We start from the raw sequence: 11,923 nt of genomic DNA, 5'->3' as shown, positions 1-11,923 counted from the left end.
AAAAAAAAAAAAAAAAAAAAAAAGAAGTATTTTTGATCCTGTTTCTCAAGCCAGTTCTAGAGAGCAGAGGCCTGATGGGGCAGATGAAGCTGAGTTCTCTGTCAGCCCGGGTAAACAGTCTCTGCCTGGTCCAGTCTGACCTACCCACAGTCAGTACCCCAACCATCAAGTGTCTCCAGCCACTTTCACCCAAACCACTAGCCACTCCAAATGCCAGCCCTTTGTCCCCAGTGGCAGTGACTGTTGACACAATCCAGAAGCCCTTCCTGTTTCCCCACCCCTATGCCCCCAGAGCCAGTGAATCTACCTGAGCATAATTCATGGTCTCCATGGTACTGTCATATGCAGACCGGAGAGAAGCAAAGTTGATCAGCACATCCACCTCAGGATGCTTCCTCATGGCATCAGCCATGTTCTTGAAGACAGGAATCAGAATCTCCTTGTGTCCCCAATAAAACTTCTGCTTGTGGTCCCCACTGTGAGAAGGCAGAGGAAGGGTTAGGTCACCCTCCACCTGTTAGGACTGGGGAGGGGGGAGCTGAGTGGAGGAACTTCACCTAGAAGGTAGAAAAAGGAAGGTCTCTGTCTTCTTTTATGAGACAGAGTCTCACTATGTTGCCCTGGGAAGAATGCCATGGTGTCATAGCTCACAACAACCTCAGACTCTTGGGTTCAAGTGATCCTCTTGCCTCAGCCTCCTGAGTAGCTGGGACTACAGGCACCCACCACAATGCCTGGCTAGTTTTTAGAGATGGGATCTCACTATTGTTCAGGCTGGTCTCGAACTCCTGACCTTAAGCAATCTACCTGCCTCAGCGCCCCAGAGTGCTAGGATCATAGGTGTGAGCCATGACACCCGGCTGAAGGTCTCTGCCTTCAAAGAATTTTGATCCAAGGGAAAAAATTTCCCCAGGAATCTCTCTTGCCTCCATCTCTTTTGCGGGGCAAAGTCTTCTCCAACACAAGGGATGAGCTAACTGAGTCCCCAAGTTTTGTCTTAACAGAAGGAGGAGATGCTTCCTGCTATGCAATGACTCACGTGAAAGGGTAGACCATGGCGGCCACCGAGGGCTCGTCTCGGGAGCAGACGTAGTCAAAGTCCAGCATGCCTTGCACTGCCCGGGTCTGCATGCCCCACACAATGGCCTTGGTGTGACAACTGAAGAGGGTGGCGCTCTTTCCTAGTGGGCAAAGACACAGCGAGTGCACCCAGAAGACATACCCCAGGGAGACCCACAAAGGCAGGAACTGCCTGCCAGGCCCATCCACGCCCTAAGTCCAGGATGGTGGCTCACCAAAACCACAAAGAAATGCCAAGAGGACAAAGTTCTGAGAACTTAGGGAGGAGGCAACAGATGAACAGTTAAGCTAAGAAGGCTGGCCTGGCTAGTAAATAGCTCAGTAATGAATAGAGAAGAGACTTCCCATATAGAGAATGGACCCCACAGCAGAAGAAACACCAAGGGGCACTGCTTCATGTCACAGGCAAGATGTATAACCAGTCTATATGCAAATGAGGTCTTAATAAAGTCACTGGGAAAAAAATTACACTCTCCCAATTTTAGTAGTTTCAGGATTTAACAACATCCCAACAATGCTTACCAGGCCATAAACCTGGACATAAAACCAACCTTGGTCAGGGTTTGAAACTTGCAAATTCCAGGTCAGTGTAGGCCCAATGACATGGTTTATGGCAGTGGGGGCTAAGGACAGGCAGCCTTATCACTAACTGGGGCTCTGGTCAGGGCTCCAGCACAAGGCAGAAGCAGCAAACAGGTAGCACAGCACCACCGCCCCAAGCTTCTCTCTCCTACTTCTTCCGGTCTTCTCCCTTCTACCACGTGGCTCTTTCCCATTGCTCAAAACAATGCTCGTGGACAGGCTCTCCAGCAAGGGGCAAAAGGGGAGAACAAAAGAAGCTGGTGGAAGTGCTGTCCTCTAGCCAGGTGCAGTGGCGTGTGCCTACAGTCCCAGTTACTCAGGAGGCCAAGAGTTGGAGACTAACAGACTGGGCAACACAGTCAGATCCAGTCTCTTAATGAAAAAAAAGGTAGCAAGTATTTTTTTTTTTTTTTAAATAAAGGGCACCCCTCAGCCTAAAGGATCCTTCACCACCCTGAGGCAGGAACCCTCCTTTTAAGCTCCTTGGAAGTCCAGGAGGAAAGCAGCCCTCAGGGGAGTTTTCTGAGTTCCCCCAGGGAGAACACCATATCTAGCCCAGTGGCATCTGCTATTAATCAACCCACTGTACTACAGCAGGCTTGACTAATAAATTCAAGGCCTGATTAAATCCCTGTGCAGGCCCGCCTCTTCCACTGCAGCAGTAAGCTTCTCATGACAGACGCTCCCAATGTTGCAAATACCAGAGATTTACTGTCACCTTCACCCTTCTGGGCTCTGATGAGACTCGAGATCACAGAACAAGGAAAGCCACCTAATCCAGTTCTTCTACTTTTCCATCCCAGGAAAGCAAAGCTCAGAGATGCCAAGTGACAGAGGTCCTAGGTCATCTAGCACCAGAGCCAGATTGCACAATAACTCAAGATGTAGCTCAATTGTGCAACTGAGCAGGGAGACTATAAATCAGTTTGACTTCACCACTGTCATCCTCAAAGAGCCCACACCTGAGCCAGGGTGTGTGTGCGCACACATGTGTCTGTCCACCCAAGAGGCTGAGGAATCAGGGCAAAGCCTGGAATTTACAAACTACACCTCTAGCGGGAACGGGCAGAACCAAAGTGCCTACCTTTTCAAGCACAGAGAACCCAAAGCTGAAGGGGGTGATGATCCCCAGGCCCCCAGTAACAGGGAGGCCCCAGAAAGAGCCTCTGCTCTGTGCGCTAAGCCCCGGCACCAGGCTCCTCCTCTGGCCCCATGGAGGGAAGAGCTTACTCCAGCATTATCTGTATTCCTCCCTCCCCTACTCTCTTTTTTCTTCTCCCACTTCCCTGTATAGCTCAGGGACCAGGAAAAACACCTTTCTCCTCATGGGTGAAAAAGCTTTCTGAAAACCAGCATCCCACCCCTTTTCTTTCGGCACAGGGCTCAGACTCTGGTCTAGACTTCTAGGTAACAAGGGCTCTTGCCAGAGGCAGAAAATTCAGGGATTAAAGGCAGGTGGTCAGAGGGTATACTCCCAGCTTTTCCAGCTGGTCAGTGACCTACCAAGGTCCTCCTTCCCCTCCCCTTAGCAATAGGACAAAGTCATCTCAGAAGACCTCCTTTCCCCCACAGCTCTGAATGCTGAAGTTAAATGGCAAGTTTAAGAAGGTGTGTGTTTGTGCATGTTCAGAAAATGTCCACTATAAAATATGACCTCATACACCAGACAAGCCTGGGGTCCCTTCCAATTACCCAGTCTGTTGGGTACCCAGGCTGTATGCCTCTCTGGCCATCTATCTATCCAGGTCTTCTATCATACCCCTGTAGAAACCTAAACTTGTCCCTGGTATGAGGAGCTCTGGGATTAAGTTAGCAGTGGTGAAGCCAGGGCAGGGAAGGTGAGAAAATGATGACATCACGAGATGGAAGTGAGAATCAAGGTGATCTGTGGCTCCACTTCTGCATGCCAGCAGTGACAACCCCTGGCTCTCTGCACTCCCCTTTCAGTTGGACAGCTCCCTCCTTCCCAGGTGATAACCCCTCCCTGACACCACTCCACTCTCCAGAGCTGTTGGCCTGGCTCTCTCATCCCTTCACAAGCATCCACCCCGCCCGCTCCCAGGCTCAGAGCCACAGATAGTCACACAGTGAGGAGAGTGCCTAATGGAGGCACATACTAAGCAGGGGAGGAAGAGCAAAGACTCGGACTTGGGGCAGGCCAGACCCAGGCAGGGACAGAAAATAGACCAGACAACACTGCAACCCACCAGGGGACAGGGAAACACAGCACACAGTAAAACTGTAACCCATTAACAAAGCCACACGCGGAGCTGGGGCAGGGTTGGGGCATCCTACCTTGCAGGGATCTTGGACTTGGGACTGAATCTGTCAAAGAAAATGACCAAGGCAACTGAGTGACCCACTGATGGCCAGAGGCTTTGGAGGGAGAGGGTGGAACAGGGAAGGAACCCAAGGATAAGCCTATCATTTCATGGCTGTCGCCCTCACCATCTCTTGGCTATTCCACAATGGAGGGGAGGAGTAAAGCCAACAGAAGAGGTGAAAACACAGAGGTGCAGAATGGAGCAAGAGAAAGCAAAGACCAAAGGGGGCCAAGAGAGGGCGCAGGAGGAGGACAAAGGTTCATAGGTGTGCATGTGCTCAAAACCAACCCCGTAAAGTCCCCCGGGGGTAAAACTGGGCAACATGTACTCCTATCTGGACTTCCTAGCAGGCCCAGTCCCACCCTCTCAGTGCCCAATCCTTTTCTGTCCCCAAGTAACGATGGGACGATTAGAGCAGTATCAGGGCTGATCTGTCATTCAAAGCTGTGGACAAAGCTGCTGGTTGGGGGATTACAGGGCAGAAGCTTCCAATCGTAAGCCCTTGGAGCTAGCTTAATGCCTTAAGCAAAGTGTGTAACAGGAAGAAGCTGCACAGACTACCTCAGCCCAGGTAACTAACGCTGCTTATCTAATGTTGGCTGCAAGGCTGGCCAGGATCACGTCATGATGCATCGGAGGATGGAAAGATGAGATGGATTGGGCCTGCAGATGAGGACTTTTCTTACAGCAGCCTCACAAAGGAGGGAATGACTCTGTAAGAACCCCAAGATGGGGGGCAGGAACTGTTATATAGGACCCAGCTCTGTGGACCTGAGGTCCTGGCTACTGTCATCCACTTAGGAGGACAGTCGCAAGCAATGGTCTGCCTCCTGGTGTTCCTGTACACCTGTCTTTTCTGCAGCCTCCCTGCCCAGCTCACATCCCCATAAAGAGCAGGGGTAGTGAGAAGAGGGTGAGGAGTGTGACCCAGGCATAGAGTGGGTCCTCAGCCTTAGAAGGGTCCACAGGGAAGGCTCTACTCATATCCTCATGTTCCATTTCCATCCCATGCCCCATGCTCATAGCAAAGCCCAAAGCATTTTTCATCTGCCTCTGCCAACCCAGGTGGGACAGGAAAGAGAAGAGACAGGGAGGGCATGGAAAGGCCATTCCCTGCAGGGTGCTGGACCCTTGGCAGTTACCTTGTGGCATGGCAGGCTTGGCCTTCTTTGCAGGTGCCACCTCATCAGCCCTGGACTCAGAAAAAGATGCTGTCCTGCTGGGGGCTGGCGTCTAGGGTGAGACAAGAAAAGTGAGTGAGAGGGAAGTCACAGGTAATAACTGGGAAATAGCTAGTCCTTAAAGGCCTCAAAGAAATCAGGGAATAAAAAGTAGGTATATGGGGCCAGAATGGTGGCTCGATCTATAATCCAACCATTCCAGAAGGCCAAGACGGGAGGATTGCTTAGGCTCAGGAGACCAATTTGAGCAAGAGGGAGACCTCATCTCTACTAAAAACAGACAAATTATTAAGGCATCATGATATGTGCCTATAGTTCCAGCTACTTGGGAGGCTGAGGCAGAAGGATCACTTGAGCCAAGGAGTTTGAGGTTGCAGTGAGCTATGATGACACCACTGCACTCTAGATTCTGCCTCAAAAAAAGAAATAATAATTCGGAACAGGATTATAAGCTGCTTCTAAAGGTATTATTCTAACGATCCTGAGATAGAAATCAACACTGTCCCATGTTACAGATGAGCAAACTGAGCCTATGGAAGATAAGATACCTGTCAAGGTCTCTCACTCAGCAAGAAGAGAGTCACAATTTGAACTTGGACCTGATTCTAAAACCCTTGGTCTTTCCATTGCACTCCCTTGACTAGGACTGAAAAAAAATTGGCACAGAGATCCAGAATCTAATCATGTACTAACTTCCTCCTCTATTTTCTCTATGCCCCCAAATGGCAAAGGAAGGGGACTATACCCTGGGTTTGGGGAATGAGTGGAAAAGATGAGATGGTTCCTTCCTATAAGGTGGGAAGAAGGTGGCACCTACCGACGTGCTCCCACTGGCGTTGAGAAGGAAGTTTGCAGTATGGGCGGCTGTGGGTGGCTGATTGGGGATAGGCCGGTGACCCAGGGCCATGCCCACGATGGCTGTCATGTGAGTCTCTGTGCCAAAGACGTGGATAGGGATCCCAGTTGTCTTCCCTGTGAAGGAAAAAAAGGAAGCCATCTTTCAAGTCCTCAAACTCCAGTCCATGTGATTCTGCAAAGGCCCTTTTCCAGCCCTGCTCTATGTCTAGCACATTCAGTGCAAGACCAATTATCCAGGACAAAGCACTGTCAAAATCTAAACACCAGACATACCTTTCTAAAGACCACCTGCTGATAAGTCAAGCAAAGCTTTACTGGCAAGACTCAAATAACCACAAATATTGTCAGAGTCTGCATTCTTCCTGCTCATGGCCTGCACCACAGCTCTCCAGCTTCCTCAGCCATCACCTGGGCTCTGCTTCTGAACACCTCAGACCGCCCTGCTCCTCCCTCTGCATGGGGCTCTCTGGTCACAGAGCTATATCTGGCTGCTCACAAGTCTCTCAAGTACCACCCCCTGAGACAGACCTTGCCTATCTTCAACAGGGAAGAGACTGTCCCTCGTACCACCCAACCCTCTTTATCATACAGACCCCTAGCTGGCAGCGCCTTCTTCATCTAATAGTTTACATGATTAATATTCTAATTGTGAAAGCACAAGTTGGTGACAATCACTGTGCTGTCCTCAGGGCCCGGCCCACAGCACATAGCAGGTCCTAAGTAAGCTTAAGGAGAATTAATGAAAACTAGGACTTGGTACCATTGCAAGTGACTTGGTGGGGGAAGGGGGGGTCATGTTCGCCATGGACACCAAATCTGCAAAAATGGGAAGCTGGTAAGGTGTTGGCTCTCCAAGCAGAGGGTGGTTCAATGAGCAAATGTCTTTTCTCTGTCCCCCTCTGGCACCTCCCACAAGTCCTACTCCACATGACCGATTTAACAATGGGGGCTATACGTTATTTAAGATCAAAATTGCTGGTCACAAAGTTCACTTGTTACAGGTTCAATCAGGTTGACTTAGAAAGCTCTCATTTTAGTTGTGAGGAGACATGGTCCCCGACTTTTTAAAAGATAAGTTGGAACCTGCATGAGATACTCAAAATGCAGGCAGGAAAGAGGAAACCGAAATGGAAACCACACCCTCCTCTCCTTATCTCAATAAAAGGCAATTCTTGCTTCCATTTTATCAGTTGTTCCACCTTACTCCTCTTACCCTCCACATCCAGGCCACCAGTGGTCCAGGGTCTGCCTCCCCCCACCTCTCCCTCCTCATCCAAGGCACCATCCTGGACTGCTGCACGGCCTTCCTGGCGCCTCCTTGCTTCTACTCTGTCTACCCTCCTGTCTACTCTCCACCCAGCAGCCAAATAACCCTATTCAAACCGAAGTCGGATTGTATTATTTCTGAGTTCAGAGCCCTCTCCCCCAGCTGCCACCTCAGGGTCACAGCCAAATCCTCCTGCAACGTGTGTAGGCCTGTGCTGTCTGCTCCTGCTGCCGCAGCCCCACAATACTCCCACACCACAGGGCCTTCCAGAGAAGTCACAGTGATGTCATCCCTCCTCTCCTCCAGGTTTCTGCTCAAAGGTCACTTTTCTGGTCAAGCATTTTCTGACTGCCCCCTACTGACAGCTGCCCCCATCCCCTCCCACACACTCTCCTTTTCTTGGCTCCCTCACAGCACTGGGCACTCCCTGACACTCCTGTCCGTGTCCTAAACTTCAATAAGGCTTGCTGTCTGTCACGTCGGTGGCTGTAGCCCCAGTGACCAGCATTGCTCCTAGCACAAAGCAGGCAATCTGTAAATACTGCGAGGTACAGAGCGGAATGTAAATGCCTTCCTGCCCCTTCTAAAGTTTAGCAGAGACACTCTGTTTCTGGATGACAGAGAATGGAAACAGACAGAAGCTGTGTATCCAGAAAGAGGAGTGAGAGCATGGAAGAGCCTGGAGACTGACTCTTTCAGGAATCGCAAGGAGACAGGCCACCGACATTCAGGGTGGGGGAGAGAGAAAGGTCTCCAGCCTTACCAACTTCTCCCATCACCCGTAAGCCCTCCTGATAGTTGGGTCCACCTCTTCGGACAAAGATCGTGACCTCATGTTCCTTCAGGGGGCCCTGGTAATCTCGAATTGCTCTCACAATGCCCTGGAAACCCAAAGAAACAGAGACATGTGACTAAAAACAAGGCAGCCACTAACTGATTATTCATAACCATGGTAAACAAACGTCAACAGGTATCTGTGACAAGGGCAGTTTCTCAGGAAGCATGGCCTAGCAGACAAAAAAGTAACATGCTGAGTGGACTACGCACAAGCAGCACAGGTCAAGACGTAACCACAGTTCGCTGAGGGGGTACATGGGGGTTGGGAGAAACACTCCTTAATGCAGCAGTGTGTGAGTGCTCCAATGCCAGCATGGCATTGTTGGTCTCTCTCTTGTCCCGACCACAGTCATTCTTACCTCTTACTACAGCATGGAGGTGGATCTATGTTGGGCCCTACACCTGAGTTCTCAGAGTTACCAAGATACAATCGTTTTCTTTTCTTTTCTTTTTTTTTTTTGGTTTTTAAATTTTTATTTTGTTGCTTTTTTTTTTTTAAGACAGAGCCTCAAGCTGTCCCCCTGGGTAGAGTGCTATAGCATCACAGCTCACAGCAACCTCCAACTCCTGGGCTCAAGCGAGTTTGCTGCCTCAGCCTCCCAAGTAGCTGGGACTACAGGTGCCCCCCACAACACTCGGCTATTTTTTGGTTGCAGCCATCATTGTTGTTTGGCGGACCCAGGCTGGATTCGAGCCCGCCACCTTAGGTGTATGTGGCTGGCGCCTTAGCTACTTGAGCCACAGGCGCCGAGCCTGTTGCTGGCTTTTTTGTTGTTATTGTTGTTGAGACAGAGTCCCACCCTATGCCCCTGAGCAGAGTGCAGTGGCTTGGTAGCTCACTGCAACCTCAGACTCTGGCTTGTGGGCATCCCACTGCCTCAGCGTCTGGAAGCCACTGGGATTACAGGCACTTGCCACGGCGCCTGGCGGATACAATCATTTTCAATGTCAAGATCTTACAAAAGCTTCTTAAGTGATTTAGGGGGACAGATCTCACCATGGACACCCACTTTAGAAAGATGGAAGGTTGAGAAAGTGTGTACCAGTTCTGCGTATCCAGACCAAGGGCTAATGTTTGAGCTGGGACTGATTTCTGTCACCCAGAGCATTGCCCACAAAGCTCCATCCTGTTAGGTCTGCTTTAGACCTAACAGTTCTTAACCATAGGGCTGCTCAGAAATGAAAATGAAGCCATCACAGCTCACCTGGCTCAGAGTTATCTGCTGAGTCAGGTCCAGTTAGGGAGATCAGGTTTTAGGCCTGGTCTTTGATTGCTTGAAAGCTCAGAATTTCAAGATTGACACTTATTTATACATTATTCTCAGGCCAGGTGTGGTGGCTCATACCTATAATACTAGCATTCTCTGAGGCAGAGGCAGGTGGATTGTTTGAGGTCAGAAGTTTGAGACAAGCCTGAGCAAGAAAAAGACTCCATCTCTACTAAAACTAGAAAAACAAGCCAGGTGTTGTGGCGGGTGCCTATAGGCCCAGCTACTTGGGAGGCTGAGGCCAGAAGATCCCTTGAGCCCAAGAGTTCAAGGTTGCTGTGAGCTGTGACGCCCCAGCTTTGAAACCTTCCATCTTTCTACCCAGGGTGACAGAATGTGACTCTGTCTCAAAAGAAAAAAAAAAAATTATGCTGGGCGCAGCAGCTCACACCTGTAATCCCAGCACTTTGGGAGGCTAAGGTGGGCAGATTATTTTAGCTCATGAGTTCGAGACCAGCCTGAGCCAGAGTAAGACCCTATCTCTAAAAAAATTGCTGGGTGTTGTGACAAGTGCCTGTAGTCCCAGCTACTTTAGAGGCTGAGGCAAGAGAATCACTCGAGCCCAAGAGTTAAGAGGTTGCTATGAGCTGTGATGCCACGGCACTCTACCAGGGGTGACAAAGTTAAGACTCTGTCTCAAAAAAAAAAAAAAAAAAAACTGAAAAAAATTATTAATTATTCCTTATTCTTAAAACAGATGTGGCAAGCTCTCATAGCCTTACAGAGCATCTAACAGAATAGGATAGTAAAGGGCCTCCTGAAGTGACTACCTTAGAAGGGGATGACTTTCATGTGGTCTTAGTTCTGTTATCCTTGTTGGCCAGCAGTCACATGTTCTTTAAAGCATGTGCAAATGGCCCAGACACAGGACCCCAGCTGGATGAGCAGGAGCCCCAGATCATCGGAATGCTTTCCTCACTCCAACCTTCCCCAACAGGAGCAAGAGACCCTACCCAGACCAGGCAACTCAGGGGAATTTGCCTCTGCTCAAACCTTGCCTGCAAGACCCCTTCCCTGCTTTCCCCAAACCACTTTCCCACCACAACTGCACTAATTACCTTAAATGTGGCAGCCACGTTGGTGAAGTTTGCAATGCTGCCTCCGATGATGAGGATCTTGCCTAAGTTTGTGGTAAAAATAAAAAAATGGTTAGAGAGATAAACTTGAGCATCTTCTCAGAAATCCAACTGAGGGAGCTCTCTCCTCTGCATAAGGTAAAAAGGATCAGGGAGTGGACAGGACAGTCTCTCTCGATGTCTCCTGACAGCCTTATCAGTTCAGCCCTCTGCTACCAATGCCACAGGGCAGTGGTCAATCTAAACCCACAGGATCTCTGCAGCATTTCTACTCAGCATCCAGAAATCCAGTTTGGTTTCCAGATATCTCCGGTGGGACTCTCTTTCTCTGGCACAGGGGAGGGGAACTGATATGTGCAGCCTCAAAACATTGGGCAGGTGATAAAGGGGTGGACGCTGGGAATCAGCCTGGGTAACACATAAGAGGGTCACTAGGAACTGAGTTTTTATAGCACTTAGACCCAGAGCACACTGCTACGCCCTCTTCCTCCTCACACCTGTCTACGGAGCCCCCACGTGTTAGATGCTATCACTGCCTATTACGCAGTCAGGGAAACTGAAGTCCAGAAGTTAAATGACTAGCTCCAAGCTGCAAAGGACCTGGACCCACAGCCTCAGTGACTCCTAGTACAAAGCTGTTTCCACTGTATCATGCTAGGCTATTTTGGGAGAAGGGGTGTGCGTGTGTGCACGTGCGCGTCTCACCATCTGGGTGCTTCTCACGGGTCATGAGGGAGAGGATTGTCTTGGCGTAGTCATAGGTCTGCTGCTCGCTGGGGGCACCCGAATATTCCCCATAGTTTGCCAGCTCATTGACACCCCCTAGATCACAGATGGTATCACTGCCAAGGAGACACAGAAGTCAGTGCTTGCTCTTGGGGCAGCAGGTGGCAGCCTGGTGCCTAAAGGACATGCAGATGCCCCAAAGCACTGAAGTCAGCCTGTGGAACTGCGACCCACAACTGTGCTATATCACACCCTTCTATGCAGAGCACACTGCCAGACCCAGGGCTGCAGGGGCCCTTGACAGCTAGTGGTAGGTAAAATGACCAATTACTTCCCTATGCCACAAAGACAAGAAAAATCACACTGTAGGACAGGCTGCCCAGGAGAGAAAACTGTGCTGTAGCCAGCAGAAGGAGCCTCAGCCACCCACGGGAGAAAACGTGGCAGATCACACATCAAGAAATGAGCAGATGGGGCAGCGCCTGTGGCTCAGTGGGTGGAGTACCGGCCCCATATACCAAGGGTGGCAAGTTCAAACCTGGCCCCAGACAAACTGCAACAAAAAAATAGCTGGGCATTGTGGTGGGCGCCTATTGTCCCAGCTACTAGGGAGGCTGCGGCAAGAGAATTGCCTAAGCCCAGGAGTTGGAGGTTGCTATGAGCTGTAAAGCCACAATACTCTATGGAAGGTGATAATATGAGACTCTGTCTCAAAAAAAAAAAA

General features: G+C 50.0%; 1 protein-coding gene across 1 annotated transcript in view; it reads right to left on the bottom strand.

Moving 5' to 3' along the window:
* The window catches only part of ACLY (ATP citrate lyase), a 52,204-nt gene that overhangs the window by 25,075 nt on the left and 15,206 nt on the right, over positions 1-11,923 (bottom strand). Inside the window, exons 9-16 of the mRNA XM_023511246.1 lie at positions 11,179-11,315; positions 10,456-10,517; positions 8,056-8,173; positions 5,985-6,139; positions 5,129-5,219; positions 3,958-3,987; positions 1,040-1,181; positions 308-476 (exon numbers count right to left, since the gene is read on the bottom strand). Of these exons, the coding sequence (XP_023367014.1) occupies positions 308-476; positions 1,040-1,181; positions 3,958-3,987; positions 5,129-5,219; positions 5,985-6,139; positions 8,056-8,173; positions 10,456-10,517; positions 11,179-11,315 (904 nt within the window). The remainder of the gene's footprint in view (positions 1-307; positions 477-1,039; positions 1,182-3,957; positions 3,988-5,128; positions 5,220-5,984; positions 6,140-8,055; positions 8,174-10,455; positions 10,518-11,178; positions 11,316-11,923) is intronic.

The sequence above is a fragment of the Otolemur garnettii genome, unplaced genomic scaffold (assembly GCF_000181295.1).
Source record: "Otolemur garnettii isolate 467f Iridium unplaced genomic scaffold, OtoGar3 scaffold00018, whole genome shotgun sequence".
In the NCBI taxonomy this organism is placed as follows: domain Eukaryota; kingdom Metazoa; phylum Chordata; class Mammalia; order Primates; family Galagidae; genus Otolemur; species Otolemur garnettii.
This window is presented reverse-complemented; position numbering and strand designations above follow the sequence as displayed.